This window comes from Pagrus major, chromosome 18, assembly GCF_040436345.1.
Source record: "Pagrus major chromosome 18, Pma_NU_1.0".
Classification (NCBI taxonomy): domain Eukaryota; kingdom Metazoa; phylum Chordata; class Actinopteri; order Spariformes; family Sparidae; genus Pagrus; species Pagrus major.
The window spans coordinates 5,429,604-5,451,189 of NC_133232.1; the positions used below are offsets into that span (position 1 = coordinate 5,429,604).

Genomic DNA, 21,586 nt, shown 5'->3' on the forward strand with positions numbered 1-21,586 from the left:
CTCCTCATAATAACTTTATAATAACTTGAAATCATCTTTAAAAACAAAATTAAAACACAATAATCAATAATCTAACAGTTTATATCTAATAACAGTTTATGTCTAATAACAGTTTATGTCTAATAACAGTTTATGTCTAATAACAGTTTATGTCTTTATTTGACTGGAATCTTAATTTGATTTGTTTGTTTGAATTTTCTGTTTGAATCATTTTATAATCTGATTTAAATCATCAATGCAAATAATGTTATCTGTTTATTCCTCTACTCTCTCTCTCCCTCTCTCTCAGTGTCTCTCTACCTGTCTCTGTCTCCGCCCCCCTCGTCTCCCCCTCCCTCCCCCCTCTCTCCCCTCAGTCTCGCTGCTGCCTCTCAGACGGACGCAGCTCCGCCCGTCTCTCCGTGTCTCTCTCTCAGTCTGTCTGTGTCTACCTGTCTCTCTCTCTGTCTGTCTGTCTACCTGCCTCCCCCCTCCCTCCATCCATCCCTCCCTCCGTCCCTGTCCTCCCCCCTCTCGGTGCGGACATGCTCCCGGGGCTCCGGAGATGAGGCTCCGAAATGTCTCCTTCCTGACGGTCTTGTTGTTCGGGCTGTGCGGGCTGGTCTCCCTGTCCTGGTACACCGCCTTCAGCAGCTCCAGAGGTAAGACCCGGTCCCGGAGCGTCCCGCTCTGTGTGTGTGTGTGAGTGTGTGTGTGTTACAGTGTGTGTGTGTGTGTGTGTGTCACGCTGGGGGGGCTGGTCTCTCAGAGGTCGGTGTGGTCTCGCAGCTCCGCTTTGTGTTGTGGATGTTGCAGAAAAAGCAGATGATGGTGAGACTGAGAGGCTGCAGGCTGCACAGGGTCTGGAGGTACAGGGAGCGCTCGTTTTGAGATGCATCACAGCCCAGCTGAGGGGAGAGAGAGGGTCCACATGAAGAGAGAGAGTCTGAGTGTGTTGCAGCTTCACACAAAACAGATGATGCTGCTGATGTGAGGGGAAGCTCCGGCTGAAGGTGGGCAGGGGAGCGCTTGGTTTGTGATGCAGCACACACCAGCTGAGGGGAAGAGGGTTTAAGTGAAGGGATGAGATGGAGGGGTGGGGGGGAGGTTGATTTTGTTGCAGAGAGAAAACACAAGATGCTTGAAGAGGGGAGCTCTTCAGTGAGGTGATGAGGGGAGCGCTTGGTTTGTTACACATGACATGCCAGCTGAGAGGAGAGGGTCCAGTTGACTGAGGGAGAAGATTAATGTGCAGAGGGGATGGGTTGGTTTGATTTTGTTACAGGAAGAAGCTCATGATGGTTTTGGGGAAACGCTGGATCTGAGGTGACGAAGTGGAGCGCTTGATTTGTCATGCATTACATGCCAGCTGAGGGGTTGTGGGTCCAGGTGAGGGTGGGTTTGATTGTGTTTCAGTTCTTGTGGTGCAGTAAAAGATGCTTTTGTACAAGAAGCTCAAGCACCTGAGGCCATGAAGGGAGCGCTTGATTTGTTACACATTAGAGCTACAGAGAGAGGGTCTGGATGAAGTCAGAGAGGAGGGGTTGGTTTGATTTCGTAGCAGGAAGAAGCTCATGATGAATTGGGGGAAACTCAGGATTTGAGGTGAGGAAGGGGAGCGCTTGATATGTGATGCACCACATGTCAGCTAAGCGGTGAGGGTGTAGATGAAGGAGAGGAGGAGACGCTTCTGCATGAGAAGCTCCAGCTCCTGAGGTAATGAAGGAAGCGCTTGATTTGTGAAGCAACACAGCTTAGAGGAGTGGGTCTAGATGAAGGAGGAAGGAGATCATTAGGGAGAGAGGAGGGGTTGGTTTGATTTTGTAGCAGGAAGAGGCTCATGATGGTTTGGGGGACACTCTGGATCTGAGGCGAGCAAAGGGAGCGCTTTATTTGTAATACAACACATGCCAGTTAAGGGATGAGGATTTGATTTTGTTCCAATTGCTGGAAAAACAAAACAAAAAGACACACACAAGACTCCTGACTGACAAGACTGAGGCTATGAAGGGAGCGCTTGATTTGTTATACATCAGAGCTAAGGGGAGAGGGTGTAGATGAAGGAGGGAGGAGATCATTAGGGAGAGAGGAGGGGTTGGTTTTATTTTGAAGCTACAGGCTTTCTGTGATGTCAGAGGAAACTCTGGCTTTGTGGTGGCGAAGGGGAGCGCTTGATTTGCTTGATTTGCTTGATTTGTGTTGCATCAGAGCCAGGGGGACACATGCCAACTGAGGGGTGAGGGTGTAGATGAAGGGGTGAGTTGGAGAAAGGGGTTGGTTGCTTTTGTTGCAAAGAAAAACACAAGAAACTTTAACTCCTGAGGTCAGGAAGGGAGTGCTTGATTTGCGATGCACCAGCTCTAAGGGGAAAGTATTTAGACGGAGGAAGGAGGAGAAAAATGGGAAGACAGGAGAGGAGGGGTTGGTTTGATTTTGAAGCAGGAAGAAGCTGATGGTGGTTTTGACTCTGAGGTGAGGATGCTACGTGAGGGAGCGCTTGATTTGTGATGCATCACAAGAACTTCTTTGCGTACGGTTGCAAGGGAGCGCTTGGTTTGTGATGAACCACATGCCAGCTCGGTGTCTACAAGAAAGTTGGAGGCAGAGGAGGGTTTGTTTAATTATGCTGTGTTGAAGAAAACAAACAAACGTGTGCACGTGAAGCTCTGAAGATGAAGGAAGGAGCGCTTGTTTTTCAACACAGGCCAGCTGAGGGGGGAACAAGTCTGGAAGGGGAGGGTGGGAGGGGTTGGTTGGATGATGATTGCAGTTACATTTTGTCTTACATAAAAATGTAAATAACGTTGTTGCTGTATGCAAAACCGTCTCAGCTGCTCCAGACCTCACTGAAAGGAGCGCTTGTTTTGTGAAACCTTACACTCTTGGTGGGAGGTGACAGACGAGGCATCAGATTGTTACCTTCCTGCTTCTGTCTTTCTGGTACCGGAACCGCTTACTGTTGAGCTGAGGACGATCTGTGGGCGGGTTTGGACTGAGAGTCAGGTGGAGCAGCTCTTGAGCAGAGGGGCAGGCTTCATTTATGATCTGTGACACATCTGGAAGGGAGGAGACAGTTTGGTGTTGTGTGTTAACCTCTGACCCGTGTGGATGTGAACTGCAGGGTCCACTGTCAGCTGCCCCAGGGGGTAAGGGAGCACTTGATGTATGGTTCATCACAGGCCTCTGGGGCATGTGTTTGTGTGTCTGTAAGCGGTTTGTGTGTTTGTGTTGAGCTGTTTTGCATGAAGCAACAACATGTGGGTGTTTGCAGGCTCAGCTGTCAGCTGCACTCTCAGGTCCATGGGAGCGCTTGATTTATGACTCCTTATAGCCTGTGAGGAGGGTGGAGGCAGTGAGATGATGAAGAGGGGGTTTCTGGAGCAGATGTTTGCAGCTGTTTGTTGTTTTGAATATTTTTTTGCTGAGGGAAGACGTTGCTCAGAAAAAAAGGGAGCGCTTGGTTTGTGGTTCATCACACAGCAGGGGAGCGGGGTCCAGCTGTTGTGGAACAGATGATGTCTGGAGTTTCAGTCTGCTGCTCGGCGTGTTTGGGGCGGGTGGGTGCAGACCAGGCGGCTCCTGAGGAAAAAGGGCGCTTGGTTTGTGACGCTGGGTGAGACGGGTGGTGTTCAGGTTTTGTTTCTGTATGAAAATGTTTTTCATTAAGAAGGCTCAGCAGCTTTATAAGAGGAGCACTTGCTTTTAAACACAGTACACACCAGTGGGGAGGAGTCAGACTATTTAATATCTGGCTGGATTTTGTGTGAATGTGTTTGCTGTCGGCTCGTCCAGCTCTGGACTCATGGTGAAAACATTCTGCTGATAATCATCTATTGATCGTATCAGCTCCGGTGTCCACCTGCTGGAGTCTCATTATATTCAGATTATCTGCTGGAATGATGCGTTCACGTGCAGTCCTGTAGGTTGGAATAATGAATATCTTATCCACAGAGGATGTTAACGACTGTTGACCTGCAGGAACCTTTTTTATCTGCTTCAACATGTCGTGAACAAACGGCTCGGACAGATCTGTCACCTCCATCAGTGATGTCATCACTTTGTTCTCTTCCTCTTTCATCACTTCCTCCTTTCACAACAAAACCTTCATACAGTTTTATCTTAATTCCAGTGAAGCCTTCAAACAACATCCGCCTCTGTTTATATCAAAAGTCTCACAGGAGGAAGTCCGTCGGACAGGACAGAACAGAACAGAACAGAACTGTTCACAGTGATGCAGGTTTGTCTACTGATATTTATTCAGACATATTTCAGAGAGCTCGAGTGTCAGCGTGATGATTTCGGTTTGTTAAATTGACTCCATCAGTGAAATAATGAAATGTGACAACTGCTCAGGTTCGTTCACTTCCAAAGCAGCCAGTGAAGTTAAGAAGAAACTAATAATCCTGCAGCAGTTTGTGGGATTATTTATGTAAAACAACTGTAACAATGTCTGAAATGTTCTGTAGACTGGCTCGTTAATCAGAAGATGTTCTGCTCTGCGTGTCGACAGTTGACGACATCGTTGTTGCACTTTGTGTTGCAGAAACAAACATGTTGTCAGAGGAAGCTGCAGCTAATGAGGGAGTCCAGGGAGCGCTTGTTTTGTGATGCTCCACGTGTCAGGGGAGGGGAGGGGTGAGCGGCTCCAGACGTGAACAAGGGAGCACTTGATTTGGTGGAAAGTTAGTTACTTTCCACCAAATCAAGTGCTCCCTTGTATATTTACTCACATACATTCACATACATTCTTCCCCACTACGTTTATTTTACAGCTGTGAAACATGAGTCAACATATGTTGCGTTTGGCTCTGAACACACGGGTGGTGTCAGGTGTGTGGCTGACTGGACCAGTTCAGACTGGAGTTGTACTGGGATTACTGTGAGCTCACCAGAGAGAATCATGGAGCTGTGTGTTGTCCTGCTGTCAGGAGGAATCCTGAAAGATCAGCCTAGTCTTTCCTCGTGACTTTTAAAAACATTTCTCTGGATGTTTGAGGGGAAATGACTCCAGACTTCTGATCTGAATCTGTTCCAGTGAACTTTGTGTTTGTGCTGCAGGTGACAGGTAGAAACTCCTGCAGTGACTCTTGTGTGTTTGGAGAAAGCAGATGTGTTTGTGTGTCTGTGATCATGTGATCCGGGGTCTCGGTCGCTCCGACAGGTTCAGACTCGTCTGTTTGACTTCACAGTTTCTCTGGAAGTAAAGAAAAGTTTCCACTCAGTGTCCAAACATGAACTTTGATGTTTAACCACAAACAGACCTGCAGCACAGACACTTTCATCTGCATGATAACTGTCGACTGTTAGACTATTTTATGAAGAATTTAAATTTGAAGTTTTGCATTTGGAGAAAGTCGAGGAAATGAGAAGAAAAAACCTTTTGTCGGGATAAAAATCTTGTGTCTGTTCTTCAGCCAACAATTTATTTATTTTTGTCACCAGAAGATGCAGATTATATTTTATTTATATGTTTGGCATGACACCGAAATAACAATATTTAATGTGTCAGTTTGGCTCTTTCAGCTTCTTTCATGCGGAAAAAAAAAATGTTTCATTGAAAACAAAACCTGAACTGGAAAAAGAAACATTTGTGTTTGAAAAGGTTGTTTCAGCACTCAAACAAACATCTGGTACTGCAAAAACAAAAGAAAACAAAAATTTCACTGAAAACTACATAAGAGATAACAGATAATAACAGACATGAAGAAAAACATCAGATCTCTGTCATCAGAAAACATCAAAATACAAATAAATATAAAAACAGAAATAATGTTTAATGTCTGTTTTATTTTTCTGTGTAAGACTTTTCAGCACCAGATGTTTGTTTCAGTGCTGATGTTTCAAATGTTTCAAATGTTTCAATCCCATTTTTTCTTTTTCAGTTCAGGTTTTTCGTTTAATGACACATTTTATTTTCCCTTTATTTCCTTCATGTAATTCTTTTGCATATAAATAAATAAAACACAGATACTAAAACAAATTAAAGTATCACAGGTAGAAGTCTGATAAGAAGTGTCAGTTATTAGAAGAAGCATGCAATCAGTTAAAGAGAGTGTCGGATGGATTCATTCACCTCAGCAGGACGTTTCAAAGACGTTTCATACGAAGATAAAATACTGAAACAATTGAAGCTGGAGTTCAGTGACATAAATGAGACGTTCACTGTCTCCATCCTATAATAATCTGTTCCTCCTCGTCTCTACTCTCACATCATCGATCTCCAACATGGTGAAAGAGAGAAAACATGCAGCGTGTTTGTGATGAGTTTGCATGTTTGTGTTTCTGCAGTCACTGTAAAATAAAGCTGCAGTTTGTTGTTGTTTGTCTCAAAGTGTCCGTTTAACAGAGCAGAGAGACACAACAGACACAGAGACACCGTACATGGACGCAACAGACACAGGGACACAACAGACACAGAGACGCAACAGACACAGAGACACCCTGCATGGACACAGCAGACACAGAGACACCCTGCATGGACACAACAGGCACAGAGACACCCTGCATGGACACAGCAGACACAGAGACACCCTGCATGGACACAACAGGCACAGAGACACCCTGCATGGACACAACAGGCACAGAGACACCCTGCATGGACACAACAGACACAGAGACACCCTGCATGGACACAACAGGCACAGAGACACTGACACCAGCCCGCTCTCTATTATTTATTGTTGTTTAATCACAGCAGAGACGAGCAGAACAGAACCTGCAGAACTTTCAGATTCTTATCTTCAAACTCAAACACAAAAGTTTGCCGACAGTTTTCTCGTCTTTGTTTGAATCAAAGAAAGTGACTGAAGTTTCTGAAAGTGTCAACTCAGCGTTTGTTTTTATTGGACGACAGAATAAAAGAAGAAGCGGAGCCGTTTGAAAGGAACGAGACAGAAATGTTCTCGACTCGACTGAAGCTGATGATTCAGCTGCCAGATTATAAACAGAGATCAGTTCACTGCTGCTGGTTGGAGAAAACAGCTGGAAGGAGGAAATAATCCTGATGATGTGTCCGTCTGCTCTCTGAAGGTGGATCTGTCGTGTCCTGTCAACAGGTTGGCAGCATCCTGTATGAGACGTTTATTGAACACTTTGACGTGGCTGATGTTCGGTTGGTTAGAATGATGTCATGCTGGTCAATTTTCTGTTTCAACAGAAAATGTGTTTTTTGTTTTTTTTTACCACCAACATGACTGGAAAATGTCCCGGCATCTCATGAAAACAACCGGTTTTGTTACCGCCAGCATTTCTCAAAATGTCCCAATGTCTTGTTAAAAATGTTTTGTTCGAACCAACATGGCAGAAAAATGTCCTGACATCTTGTAAAAAAAAATTTGGTTTTTTTTGCCACAAACTTAGTTGGAAATGTCCTGGCATCTTGTTAAAAACACCTGTTTCTAAATATGCAGTTTTGTTGCCTTTTTTGAAAAAAAGACGTCCCAACGTCTCTTGAAAATATATAAATATGTTTTGTCGCCTCTAGCACGGCTGGAAAATGTCCCAATGTTGCCACAACCCATTTGGAAATGTTTGAACATCTCATTAAAAATGTCCAGTTGTGTTGCCAGTAAGTTCTGAGAATGAGTGTCCCAAAATGTTTTTAAAAATATCCAGTTCTGTCTCCACAAAAACAGCTGGAAAAAGTCCCAACGTCTCTTTAATGTCCTGAAAAACCATTTTGTTGCACCAACATGGCTGAAAAATGTCCCGACATCTCGATATATAAATGTCAAGTTTTGTTGCCACCAATGGTTTTGAGAAGTGTCCCAACATCTTGTGAAAAACTATCCAGTTCTGTCTCCACAAACACGGCTGAAAAATGTCCTGACATCTCGTTGAAACTATCCAGTGGTTTCAGGCTTACAAATGCTGAACCGCTGTCTAGAACAGTGGTCTCTGGCTCGGCTCGCCCAGCTTTAACGCCACCGCTTGATATGAAAGTCGGCTCATGTTTTATGATGTGAACGTATCTGTGTTTGTAGAAATGGAAAATGGAAATGTTGTGTACTGGCGACAGTGTCTGCCTGATTTGGTGCCACACACACACACACACACACACACACACACACCTTGCGCTGTCTTGCCGTGGTGTCATTCCCATCATGCTCCTCTCCATCCTCTCTGAATGAAGGTGTGTTTCTGCTGCAGAGGCGAGATTGATTCACACGCCAGGAGGTGTGTGTGTGTGTGTGTGTGTGTTTGTGTGTGTGTGTGTGTGTGTGTCATACCACTCAGAGTAAATGAGTCCAATCAGTGAAGGTGCGTTTGATTCATTCATTCCTCTGAGACTGCACCAGTGATGTCATGTTAACAGCCGTGAGGTCAGAGGTCAACACCTTTTAATCAAGCCCTCTGATTGGCTGTGCTGAGCATGAGTCTCTGCTGCTACGCTCTGTGGTGGTCATGTTGGAGGTAATAAAGGAGCATTCTGCTGATTTAATTTTGATATTTGACTTTGAACCTGTTATTTATTTAGTGATTCATTTAAGACTTTAAGACTAACCTCACCAGACTGCTGCATCTGTACACACACACACACACAGAGTTTGGTTTACTACATGTGAACAGCAGACAGCTCATAGCGATTAGATGACGCATCGGCCTCTTTCAGCCTGGAAGTGAACATGCCTGGCCCTGTCCTCCTCCTGTCACTCCAACACACACACACACACACACATCCTATCTGGTAGTGTTTAGCTGTCATAACCCTGGTGTTACTTTCCTCTGTGGCGGTGTTTGCTACTGATCTGTGAAGCTCTTTTTTTTGTACAAACGACCGTCGGCAGCTTTTAATCCTTCTGCTTTTAATTAAACTACATTTTATTAAACATTCTGATAAAAAATCATTTCATCACAACTTTGACATTAAGATGATTAGAAACGGTAATAACAGTTATTGTTATTAAATGTGAAGCTGCTACCTGAATGTTTTCATATAACAGAGCAGATAAAACTCAGTGAGAAGCTGCTGTCTGCAGGTTCAGAGTATTTCTGTGTACTGCAGTAATCACTGTACTCTGTCTGCTGGTTCAGGAGTATTACTGTGTACTGCAGTACTCATTGTACTCTGTCTGCAGGTACAGAGTATTTCTGTGTACTGCAGTACTCACTGTACTCTGTCTGCAGGTTAAGAGTATTTCTGTGTACCGCAGTACTTACTGAAGTAGTATTGGATTGTTGTTATTGGTCAGGAAACCAGAGAAGAAGAAGAGTGGCTTTCTGAGAGCAGTTATTGATCTTCTCTCTGCTTTCACGCCTCAACTCTCTCCTTTGTTGTAGTGTAGTGTGAACATTTATACACATTTATATAAATTTACAAACATTTATACATCATTTAGAAAACATTTAAACAACATTTATGCACGTTTATACATGCTTACAAACGTTTACACAAAATGTATATACATTTCTACCAGATTACAAAGATTTATACAACATTTATACACGTTTACAAATATTTACACATTTTTACACGTTTACACATTTATACACAATTACAAACATTTATACAACATTTACAAAACATCTAAACAAAAACATGTTTACAAACATTTACAAAACATTTATCATGTTTACAAACATTTACAAAACATCTAAACAACATTTATACACATTTACAAATATTTATACACCATTTATACAGGTTTACAAACATTTACACAACATTTATATACGTTTATACCAGATTACAAACATTTATACAACATTCATACACATTTACAAACATGTATGCAACATTCATACACATTTACAAATGTTTACACATTTACAAACATTTATACACCTTTACAAACATTTACACAACATGTATACACCTTACAAACATTTACAACAAATTTACAAAACATTAATACACGTTTACAAACATTTAAACATTGTACATGTCTACAAACATTATATGACATTTATTTACACGTTAACACAACATTTATACATGATTACAAACATTTATACAACATTTACAAACATCTAAACAACATTTATACACATTACAAGTTTATAAATGTTTACACATTTATATACGTTTATACAACATTTATACACATTTACAAACATTTATACAACATTCATACACATACATACATACAAACATTTACACATTTCTTTTAACACATTTACAAACATTTATACACATTTACAAACATTTATACACGTTTACATAACATTTATACGCGTTCACAAACATTTACAAAACGTTTGTACACGTTCACAAACATTTACAAAACGTTTACAAACATTTATACACATTAACAAAACATTTATACATGTTTACAAAATGTTTTTAAACGTGTATAAATGTTTGTGAATGTTTATACACGTTTACAAACATTTAAACAAATGTTTAAACAACATCTATATGTGTTTACAAACATTTATATGCATTTACAAACATTTAAACAACTTTTATACACATTTACAAACATTTATGCAACATTTATGCAACATTTATACATGTTTACAAACGTTTATACAACATTTATACACATTTACAAACATTTACACAACATTTATTCATGTTCCTTTCACTTATCTCTTCGTCTCTCCAATCACACCTGCTCCTGATCTGATCCTCTCCTCCTTCCCTTCAGTCTTTCCTTCCCTTGACAGTTTGGTCAATACGAGGGAAACTGAGAGCCTGTGTGTGTGTGTGTGTGTGTATGTAATATGAGTTCCAGATTAACTATGTGATCTGTGTTACAGAAGCTGCTGTTTGAGATGTCAGTCACCCTGGTAATGACTGTAGCTGAGTGTGTGTGTGTGTGTGTGTGTGTGTGTGTGTGTGTGTGTGTGTGTGTGTGTGTGTGTGTGTGTGTGTGTGTATTACAGATTTTAATTCCTTCAGCTGTCGGCTTTCATCAGCCGGCTGGTAAATCTGAATCAATGAATATAAAATTGAATAATTGCTGTTACAGATTAATAAGAGACTGAAAGCAGGTAAACTAATCAAAGATGAATCCATCAGTCAGGCTGATATCAAACCCAGTGTAACAGTCTGAACTCCTGCTAGCGCCACCTAGAGTCTGCAGTGTCCACTACAGCCACAAAATGAGCTATGAGATCAGGATTCATCCTCTGGGGATCATGAATATCGAGTCATTACAGCTTATTTTTCATTAGCAACTTACCTGATGATTATTTTCACCAACATTTGGTCAATAAAGTGTCAAAAAATGTCACCATGGTGATGTCTACACACATCTTGTTTTTCTTAATGAAGTTCAGTTTACAGTGAGATAAAACAAGAAGAACAGCAGGAAGAACATGTTGTTGATTCATTGTTTGCTGATCGACTAATTGGTTAATCAGCTAATTGTTTCAGGCCCGTGTGTGTCTGAGAACAAACAGATAATATAATAATATAGGTCATTATAATTGTAATTTGTCTCAGTTGATGTAACATAAATGTTGAGATGAATATTCACGTCCAGTAAATCAAGTGCAAACTGTTAGGGGGTAAAAATAACCTGCTGTGTGTGTGTGTGTGTGTGTGTGTGGTAATGGTATCTCATCTAATAACAGTTTCACACCTCTAAATGAAGTGCAGCCTTCGTCGTCTCCATGGAAACTCGCCCTCAGACTCCTCTATAGGCGTTGATGTTCTGTCTGCTCCCGTTAAGGGCTTTTATTTTGAAAGGAACAGCAGGGGGGAAGTTGTCTTGTCAGAAAGCTTGTTTTCCACCATCGATCACGTTGTGTAGTGAAGTCAGGAAACATGTTTTCAGCTTCCTCCCTGAGTCTCACTCAGAATGTCCTTTGATTCATTCACTCATTTTACTTTTACATGTTTGTTCATGACATCACTTCCTGTCTAACGTCTGTGATCTTTTAGTCAGCAATTCTTTCATTGGCCTTTAGGGACAAATGAAGTGTTAACTTTATGTATTCTATGATGCTCTTCTGTCCTGTGTCAATCACAGACACCTGAACACACCGCAGAAACTCGACTCGCTCATCGACTCTAATCGTTTGTCGAGCCGTAACCCATGACGATCTGTGGGATTATGGGATATTGTGTTTGTTGAAGGACGATAAAATACATAAATATAAATAAAACAACAACATTGTTTGTTAACAAACTGCCGTCATTATCTCAACATATGAAAATACTTTGAGGTACAGTTGAAAAAGTTGTATTCTTCATTCTTAAAATTGTTAGAAATGTTAATGAGGTTTTCTTACTTCAGAACCTGGAAATTCTGGTTTCACTGTGTTTATTGTGAAACCAGAACTGTTTATTCATTGAGATTTCATTAAAGCACATTAAAGTGGAATGTAACTAAGTACATTTACTCAAGTACTGTACTTAAGGACAGTTTTCAGGTACTTACATTACATTCTGGAGGCTTTATTTTACTTTTTATTCCACTACATGTATTTGATAACTTTAGTTACTAGTTACTTTACAGATTACATTCTGCATCAGAGCCAAAGTAGCACATTTCTAAATGTATTTATTTTTTATCATCAATCAGATAAAAAACAGTGATTGTGATGACCAGGTGACTCATAGTGTACAGTATATACATACATGTAAATATATGGATCAGTTACTTTCACTTGTACTTTTGATACTTAAGTACATTTAATATCAGATACTTTAAGACTTTTACTTGAGTACTCGTCATATGGGTGACTTTCACTTTTACCAAAGTAATATTTTAGCACCATATCTTTACTTTTACTCGAGTATGACTTTAAGGGACTTTTTACAACACTGCATTTAAAGGTGCTATTTGTGGAAATAATGTCAGATAATGGTGCTCTGGGCTGGCGCCGACCCGTCCTACATCCCAAAGTGTCAGTTTTTGATGAGTTGGGAAAAATCAAAAATCATCTTTTCTTACAAATAAAGCACCTTTGACCTCTGGTGGTCTGTTGGATTTTGGGAAATGGTGTTTCATGAACAAGACCCAAATATTGAATTAACAACAACATTGTCAGAAACTATTGAAAAGTCGTATTCTTACTTTTTAAAGTTGTCACAAAAGTCAATTGGATTTTGAAGTTTTTCTTCCACTGGGAAAAACACCTGGAACTTCTTCTTTTACATTGATTCTCTATATTTAAACATTTACGTTGTTATGGAGCCAAAGTTACCTTCATTACTTGTTTCTGCTGACTCACTGATGAGCTTCTGTCGGGTCAGAAGTTCTGTTTGTCTGAAGTTTGAACAGTTCATTGATCTGATGCTGCTGTCAGAGGACAACATGGACTGAGGCGACCTGTTTTAACCTCTTACATTCTGTCTCAACTCCTGAAGCCTTTGAGGACGTCTGAGCACAGAAGACGATCATTTTGTTGGACTGAAACTGCAGAGTGAGTTCGTTTGAGAAGAACTTGATGCAGAGACATGAATCCTGATGTGTGAGTTTTGTTTCTTTGTGTTGTTGACGCTCCGTCTCACACTTTGGCAGCGTGAGCCTGAAACCTGCAGGAGTCAAATCAGCAGACCAACACAACGCTCTCTGTCTGTGACCTTGACTGCCGCCTTCGCCTCAGGGGTCGGGTAGCCTCGTTCCCCCCGAATAACCCCCCCTTAATACACACACACACACACACACACACACACACACACACTCCTGCAGGCTGTTGTCATGGTGTTACTGCTGCCCTGTGGGTGGCTTTCAGTGTGTGTGAAGTTAATTTTTATCCACACCTTCTCCTCCAGTCGTCATGTGTTCAGTTTCCTCATCACAGGAAAAGAAGCAGCAGTTCAGTCATGTCTAAATCTTTATTCTACCACCCTTTCACAATAAAAATAATATATATATGCAGTGTGCGAAATACAGGGGGGGTCCGGGGGGCTCGACCCCCCCGATTAACCCATGAGACCCCCTGAAAGCCTCAAAAGCAAAATTTGAAGGGGGTCTCAAATTTTGACTAAAAACTAAAAACTAAAATATTATATTAAAATATAATAAAATGTTACTAATGGTCATTAAAATGTTTTTAAGCTCACCATGTCCAGTATTCAGAATTCAAAACATTTATTCACAAATATATTGTATTTGTTGCCATGCGGAGCCAGCTGGTCCTGCGCACGTATGCAAATTAGCCATGTGCGCCAAACAGAAGAAAGACATAGGTTGAGAAGTCATACTGAAAATGGCTAGCAAGCGAAAGCTAAACCAGAGTGTATATCACTCACACACTTTGGGTTCACATCCAAAAAGGCGGCACTCAGAGATGAAGAGGCACCGGAGGACGATGCTGGTGCAGGTAGCACAGTGGGCCCGCTCCGTACCAGAACAGAGGCTCCTCTCCCACCCAGTGACTCCCAAGAAGAACAACGTGAAGTTGAGGCCGAGTGCTCTGAAGACACAGCAGGTGCTGAGGTAACGTTAGCTGCTACTGCTGCTAGCACAGGTGACCTGCCGGCTGGTTGGACAACAAAGCAGGTGGGCGAATGGAAAGACCGCAGGTTATGTAGGCCTTGTGGTTGGTCGTGGTCTTAGAGAGAGCACCCGCCGTGGTGCTGTTTGGCTTGTTGTAGGCTGTCTGTCTGTCAGCACCCGCCGTGGTGCTTTTTTCAATATGAGAGATGGCCTGTTTGCACGGTTAGGCGAATGTGCTTTGTGTATGTGTTCAATGATGCATCTGTCTGATCGTATTTGCTGTAGATGGATGGTTAAATAATGTCACGCGATCGGTCATACTGCAGGCTCTCATTTGCAAGTGCACTGATTGCCTGCCAGTCTCCGATAGGCTATACCTGGCATTTATTCAGTTGATTGCTCTTGTAAGTGCGCCAGATTGGTGCCAATTATTGTCGTGTCTGCATTGTAATGCACAACTTTACCTCTCCTTGTTATAAAACAGCGTGCATCCAGTGCAACCTCCTATGTCAGTGTTACTTTACGAGCATATCGGATTGTCAAAAATTGTTAAGTGTGTGCGTGTGTGTGTTGTCATGTAGGCTATAGACTGATTGTCTTGGCTTGCATCCATGAAATATTGTAATGTTATAGACCTACTGCATATTGAGGAAATTTAGACTGGTATTGGGCAACAATCGGGAGATGGGGACCCCCCCGAATACTGACGGGTATTTTGCACACTGTATATATGTATACATATATATATAAACTGGAAAAAACTATGGTCAGTTGGCAGTTTATTAGGTCTGCCAAGTTCAATCTAAGTCAATCCAGCACAACAGTTGTGTAAGAAATGTGTTGTAACTGATTTACTCCTGATTAACTGATTTATTTGACTCGCTCAGATTATGTTTATTTCATCATTTCTGCTTTATTTGTGTGCTTCTACTGTGGTTAAGTATCTACGTAGTTAAATTGTTTCATTATTTGTCCGTTTATTGTTAATATTTCTGACTTTGTCGTGCTGTAAGAGCCCGAGTCTGCACCAGCTGTTTTATTTTGAAAATTGAGAGGATGCACTCTGCTGTTCCGCTGTCTGACTTCCTGCCTGACTCGAGCTGCTCGGTGCAGATCGACGCCGCCATGGTGCAGCTGGTGGAAACCGTAACCGCGGCTGTAACGTGACGGAGATGAGCTCAATGAAAACTGGTAGTTAGACACGTGCTTATACAAAAATCGTGTTATTTTGGAGGACGTTGTTTGCGCTGCTGGTTTCTATTATTTTGTCCATCCAAATTAAATCACTCACTGTCTTGTTTGGCACATCCCAGCCACCGTACTGACACCAGTTATTCGTCTGCGTGACATTACATGATGCTAAGTTGTATTTATTTTTATTTGAGCCTTAATTCAACCAGGAAAGTCATTAATGATACTAAATTACACTTAATGTTGCTAAATGGTGTTAAAAAGTGTGTGCTCGTCAGCCTCACCTTGAGGTCTATTTAGGAGCTTTTCTGGAGCTTTCAGTCATAACTGTCAGAAATATAAAAGTTCATATTTCCATTTTATTGTGAGGTTTTTAAGGATTACTTGAATGTTTTGGATTAAAGTGTTGCTGGACGGTGAGAGTCTCCCTCTACATGCAGTGAAGTGGAAGTGTTAAATATCAGAAAATGTTAATGCAGTCTGGTGGAGGTGCAGAAGTGAAGTAAACATACTTGGTAACATTCCTCCTCCGTGTATTAATAAAGTGTAATTGTTATTATCTGTCATGCATGAAGCTTTATTGTTTTATCATTAGTTATGGAACACAATGGGGTAATATTCAGTTTACAGACTGTAATGAGAGTCCACTGTTGATGCTGCTGTTGCACACATGCAGGTTTCTGAGTGTGTGTGTGTGTGTGTGTGTGTGTGTGTGTGTGTGTGTGTGTGTGTGTGTGTGTGTGTGTGCGCGTGTGTGTGTGTGTTTCCTGGAGAGTCCAAGACGTTGTGAAAGGAGCTGATGAATATTTGATGTGAGCTCTGGGAGGTCGGGTTGCACTCAGACAAACACCAGGCAGAGAGAAACCACGTGAAGGACTCACTTCGTCTGTTTCGGACTCGATTCTGATGGTTTCATGTGTGGGAAGAAAATGTACCGTATCAACTGAGCTTCATTTAGAGTGAAATCATTAAACACACATCAGACCTGTTGATTTGATGAGCTCAGGATTCAGCTCTTAATGGAAACAGCATTTACATTTTGCATTACCTTAAAAACTCCCTGATGTGTTCTGGAAACAGCTCACAAGTTGGCTTTGATTGTTTTATTTTAATGTTCTTGCCGTTAACATGAGGTGAGCAGAACAATGAGTTCTTCTTTTTCACACTGGCACCAGACAGATTAGGATCTTTGTTTGTTGCATTTTACGTTTCTGCAAACCGTGGATATGTTCAGTTGTGCACGTGTCGTATCAACGTTCAGATTTGATGTCGATGATCCGACTCTCATGTCAGGAGGTGGAGGGGGTGGTGGTGGTGCCAGAGACCACTGTTCAAGCATGAAACCATTGGATATTTTTAACAAGACGTCGGTACGTTTTTCGAGACGTGTTTGTGTTCTTGACAGAACCAGGTATTTAAAACCATGACAGTTTTCTGATCTAACCGAGTGATTTTTGTTCCTGTACATAACCAGAGACCACTGTTTGAGACGGCTTTCTAGATTGTAAGCATGAAACCACTGGATATTTCTATCAAATTTACCAGCCATGTTGTGGTGACAAAACCAGGCATTTCAAACCTAATCATGACAGTTTTCTGATCTAACCAAGTGGTTTTTGTGCCTAAACCTAACCGGACCATGAACAGGGAGGGACTTCACCTCGATCACAACCGTCATCAGAAACAGGATCACAGTGTTTCTAGTTGTGGTCAGGTGCGAACGTTGAACAGGTTTATCTTGCTGCATAATTCATCCAGTTCCTAAAAAAATCCCCTTTTTAAAGCATTTTTGATGTATATGACCATGAACCAAAGTGTGGAATAAAAATCCATCACAGTCCAACACATCTGTAGTTTTTCAAGTGTTAGAGTTGTGTTAGCTTTATTAGCAGCTCCACCTCAGGTCTGAGCTCTGGGATGAAATCTTTTTAACAGAAATGTCTCTGTGTCGACCTTTAAAGGCTCATTAAATAAACAGGTCTGAGCGCAGATGTACAGCTCAGACACTTCATGTTTATTCCCAGTCAAAGAACAACAAGGCGAAAGTCAAGACAGGCAAATGTACAAGAAACAGGTCAGAGAGGCAGAACGACGGGATGACTCAGACGTGAGCATAGTAGACAGTCAGCATCTCTGCGGGTGTCAGATGTGAGTGTGTGTGTGTGTGTGTGTGTGTGTGTGTGTGTTTGTGTCGGGCCGTCAGCTGTGTATTAGCCTGTTAGCATGTTGTCCTGATGACTCTGATTCAGCTGCAGACTGACGGCTGCAGTCGTTTATCTCCAGCTGCTCCGTCAACCTGACAAGCTGTGTGTGTGTGTGTGTGTGTGTGTGTGCATGTGTGTGTAGGACCATGAACTACAGATTACCACTGTCACTCACACACATACACACACACACACACACACACACACTTTCTTTGTGTAGTAACAGTGCTGATGAGTGTTTGGTCTGAGGCGATGTGCTGACACTGTGATAGGTTGGGTAAGCTGTGTGTGTGTGTGTGTGTGTGTGTGTGTGTGTGGGCACAGTGTGTGAGTGTGCCAGAGGTATCAGGAGGACAACATGTGACCCACTGCCTCCAGCATGTGACTCACATGTGTGTGTGTGAGTTCATGTTTTTGGACGTGACCTTTGACCTCTTGTTCTGCGGCTTTTTCGAGGACACTCGCTCTTTGTTTTTCTGCCATTTGCAGCTCAGATGATCACAGAGACGATTAACATCAACAGACAGATGATTTGTTCACTTGTCGAGTAGAAACACTAAACGTTTGCTGAGCGTTTGATGCTTCTGCTTCGTTGCATCGTGAATTAAATCTTTTTTAAGATCTTCAAGCGTCCAATCTGAAGTAAACCCATGAAAAACACCTGAACCCAAAGTGCTTAAATCAAATCAACACAATACATAAGTTTATCCTCTACAACGACACGCTGCTGCTGCTGCTGCTGCTGCTGCTGCTGCTGCTGCTGCTGCTGCTGATGATGATGCACCATGAAATCAGAGCTGTCCTGTTGGATCATCTCATTATCACGTCATAATTAATAAAGATTTCTTCTTTTAAGATATAATATGAAAGAATTGTACGATTCTTTTTGTATTTTGTTGAGTTGTGACATCCAGAAGTTCACTCAAAGAAGGCTAACGGTGCATTTCAATTGGTTGCCTGTCACTTTAACCTTGAACGAGATGAAACACAACGTGAATAAAACTTTAAAACATGACCTCGTCTGTGAACAGTTGGGCCTGAGTCTCGTCAGATAGATTACGTTAGTTTCCAACAATGATCATTTGTGTTCATTGGCTCCAAACAGCCATATTACTTTACTGTGCATTAGCCTTAAGCTAACATTAGCATGTGTGTTTGAATCCAGGTGAAGCTCTGAGTGAAGTCAGCACTCAGCAGAGACTCTGGTTCTGGTTCTGGTTCTCTGTCTCCTCTCTGTAATAGTGCTGTGCGATATGCTAAAAATACTACCACAAAGCAGTAGCATTGCTGCAGTTACATTCGCCTTCATACAATGAACTTGATTTGAACTCAAAATTTGGATATCCAACGGTCATTCCGATGTTGAGTTGTGCTGTACACGGCGTATTAAATCACAACCGTAGTGTACGTTAACGTTAGTGTAGCAACAGTGCTAAACAAGTAGCCTACACATTAAAATTACGATATAGACAACTGAGAGTTATATCCTACGGTAGACATTTTTATATCGCACTACAATATATATCGTAATATCGCACAGCTCTACTCTGTAACGTTACATTCATGAAGTAAAGTACATTTCCCCTCCAGCTCCAGTCAGCAGTCAACATTACAGAACAGAAACACCCGACAATGGAGGTCACCTCTGGATCACTGCTGCAGTCAGGTTGATAAACAGGAGTGAAGATCAAAAAAACTTTTTAATCCCACAAGTTACAAACTAATCTTTGAGCTCTCCTCCCGTCACAGTCTGATGAGATGTTTCTTCTGGCTCCACACGCCTGTTGTTTTGTTTTCTGATCGTGTTTAAAGAATGTTCAGTCTTGATTCAGACTCTGATGATTATCAAACTCACTTCACCTGCAGTGTTGTGGTGACTGTCTTCTTCCATCTTCTCCTTCTCAGTTCTTCTCAGCTTGTAAAGTCTGATAACTTCAGAGAAACGTTCCAACAACAAACAGTATCCCGGAGTCTCGTTAATTTAATCTACAAAGAGAAAAGAAATCTGGAAATTATCTGAAGACAGACGAGAAGAAAATCTAATTCAAACCACTGAAGGAGGAAACAGAAACAAGATGTGGAGAGAAGTTGTTCCTCTGATGGTCCTCCTGAGATCTGTTCCATTGTTTCCTCTTTAATAGTCTGAGGACAGGAAGGGAACAGACCGAGGAGGTCAGTTATGATTTGTGATATTTAAACAATATGAATAAAACTGACCTGACTTTTAGAGAGAACGAGGATGAAGAGGAGGAGGAGGAGGAGGATGAAGATGATGAAGAGGAGGAGGAGGTGGCGGGGAGTCTCTGTTCTGAATCAGATCAGCTTCCTCACACAGAGAGAACCATCTGTCTACCAGAAACACTGTGTGTGTGTGTGTGTGTGTGTGTGTGTGTGTGTGTGTGTGTGTGTGTGCGTGTTCAGCCCTGCCCTCTCATTTACTGTAGATGAGTAATGGGACTGTCCAGGCAAATGGACATTGTGTGTGTGTGTGTGTGTGTGTGTGTGTTTGAATCACTTTCATTAGATTAGTTGTTTAAATCTCTCTCAGAGTTTCAGGTATCTCTGTTTCCTCTCAGGCGACCATCTGCCACCACAGTGTGTGTGTGTGTGTGTGTGTGTGTGTGTGTGTGTGTACAGTAGATGTGTGTGTGTTGGACTGTGTGTGTGTGTGTTGATGCTGCAGGACTGAATGTATCATCCAGATGATGTTGGAGGATGTTTTGGTGCAGATTATTAATCATCATCAGCAGAAACACTGAAACATTTACGTTAACGTGTGCCCTCTCAGTCTGTCGTGTGTCAGCCTGAGAATCACTTCTGCTCTGTGTTTCCTTGTTGTTGCATTTTATTTTACACCTCTAACAATCTACAACACACAAACCTGAAGCCTGCTAATGTTCCAGCAGAGGAGCTCTGACTGGTTTCTGTGTTTCTTCAGCTCTGGAGTGTAAATACAGTATTTATATATTACAGTTTGAGTACCTGAAGGTAGAACTCAACTACAGTTTTTAATACATTTACAATAATTAGTCTTGAACCATCACACAAAGAAGCAAGAAGAAAATGATTATATTTTTTTCATGAAGGTGAACACATGTAGAAATACTCTGGAGATCTGACTAACTCGTATGAAGCATTAAACTAAAATCATCCAGGTGTCGCCACCACAACACACAAACACACACACACACACACACACACACACACACACACACACACACACAGGCACACGTCACGTGAGCAGAGCTGTACCATCGCTGGCATCTGTCTATGAACACAGAGCTGCAAGGACGTGTGTATGTGTGTGTGTGTGTGTGTGTTCATGAAGCTGAATGAAAACACCACAAAATGGCGGCTCTTCATACTATAAATAACATGAGATGAGCTTCAGTACCACAGGGCTCAGTACTCGGACCACGTTTGTTTGTGCCTCCTCACATCAAACCTTAATAAATACAACAAGTTATAATTTCTATCATTTTTACTTATGTAATCTATTATAATCTATAATTTTAATACATATTAAATGAGGTTTGGACGGTTGGTTGGAATAAATGAACACTGTGAAGGTGTCAATCAACGGATTCATAGAGAAAATACTCAGCAGAAGAACATACAGTTATGAAATGTAACTAAGTACATTTACTCAGGAACTATACAGTACAATTTTTAAGTACTTGTGCTTGATTATTCCACTTTCTGCTACTTTATACCTCCACTCTACTACATTTATTTAATTACCTTAGTTACTAGTTACTTTACAGATTACATGATGCATCAGAGCCACAGTAGAACATTTTAAATTAATGTATTTCTATCAGCAGTCATAATCACCCAACCCAGAGTATAAAGTACATACATGAGGTACTTTACTTG

At 41.5% G+C, this 21,586-nt stretch overlaps 1 protein-coding gene across 1 annotated transcript in view; it reads left to right on the plus strand.

Annotated features, from left to right (window-relative positions):
- The first annotated feature begins 360 nt into the window (after positions 1-360).
- Positions 361-21,586, plus strand: part of mgat4b (alpha-1,3-mannosyl-glycoprotein 4-beta-N-acetylglucosaminyltransferase B) — a 106,781-nt gene continuing 85,555 nt past the window's right edge. Inside the window, exon 1 of the mRNA XM_073487181.1 lies at positions 361-641. Coding sequence (XP_073343282.1) covers positions 545-641 — 97 coding nt within the window. The 5' untranslated portion in view covers positions 361-544. The remainder of the gene's footprint in view (positions 642-21,586) is intronic.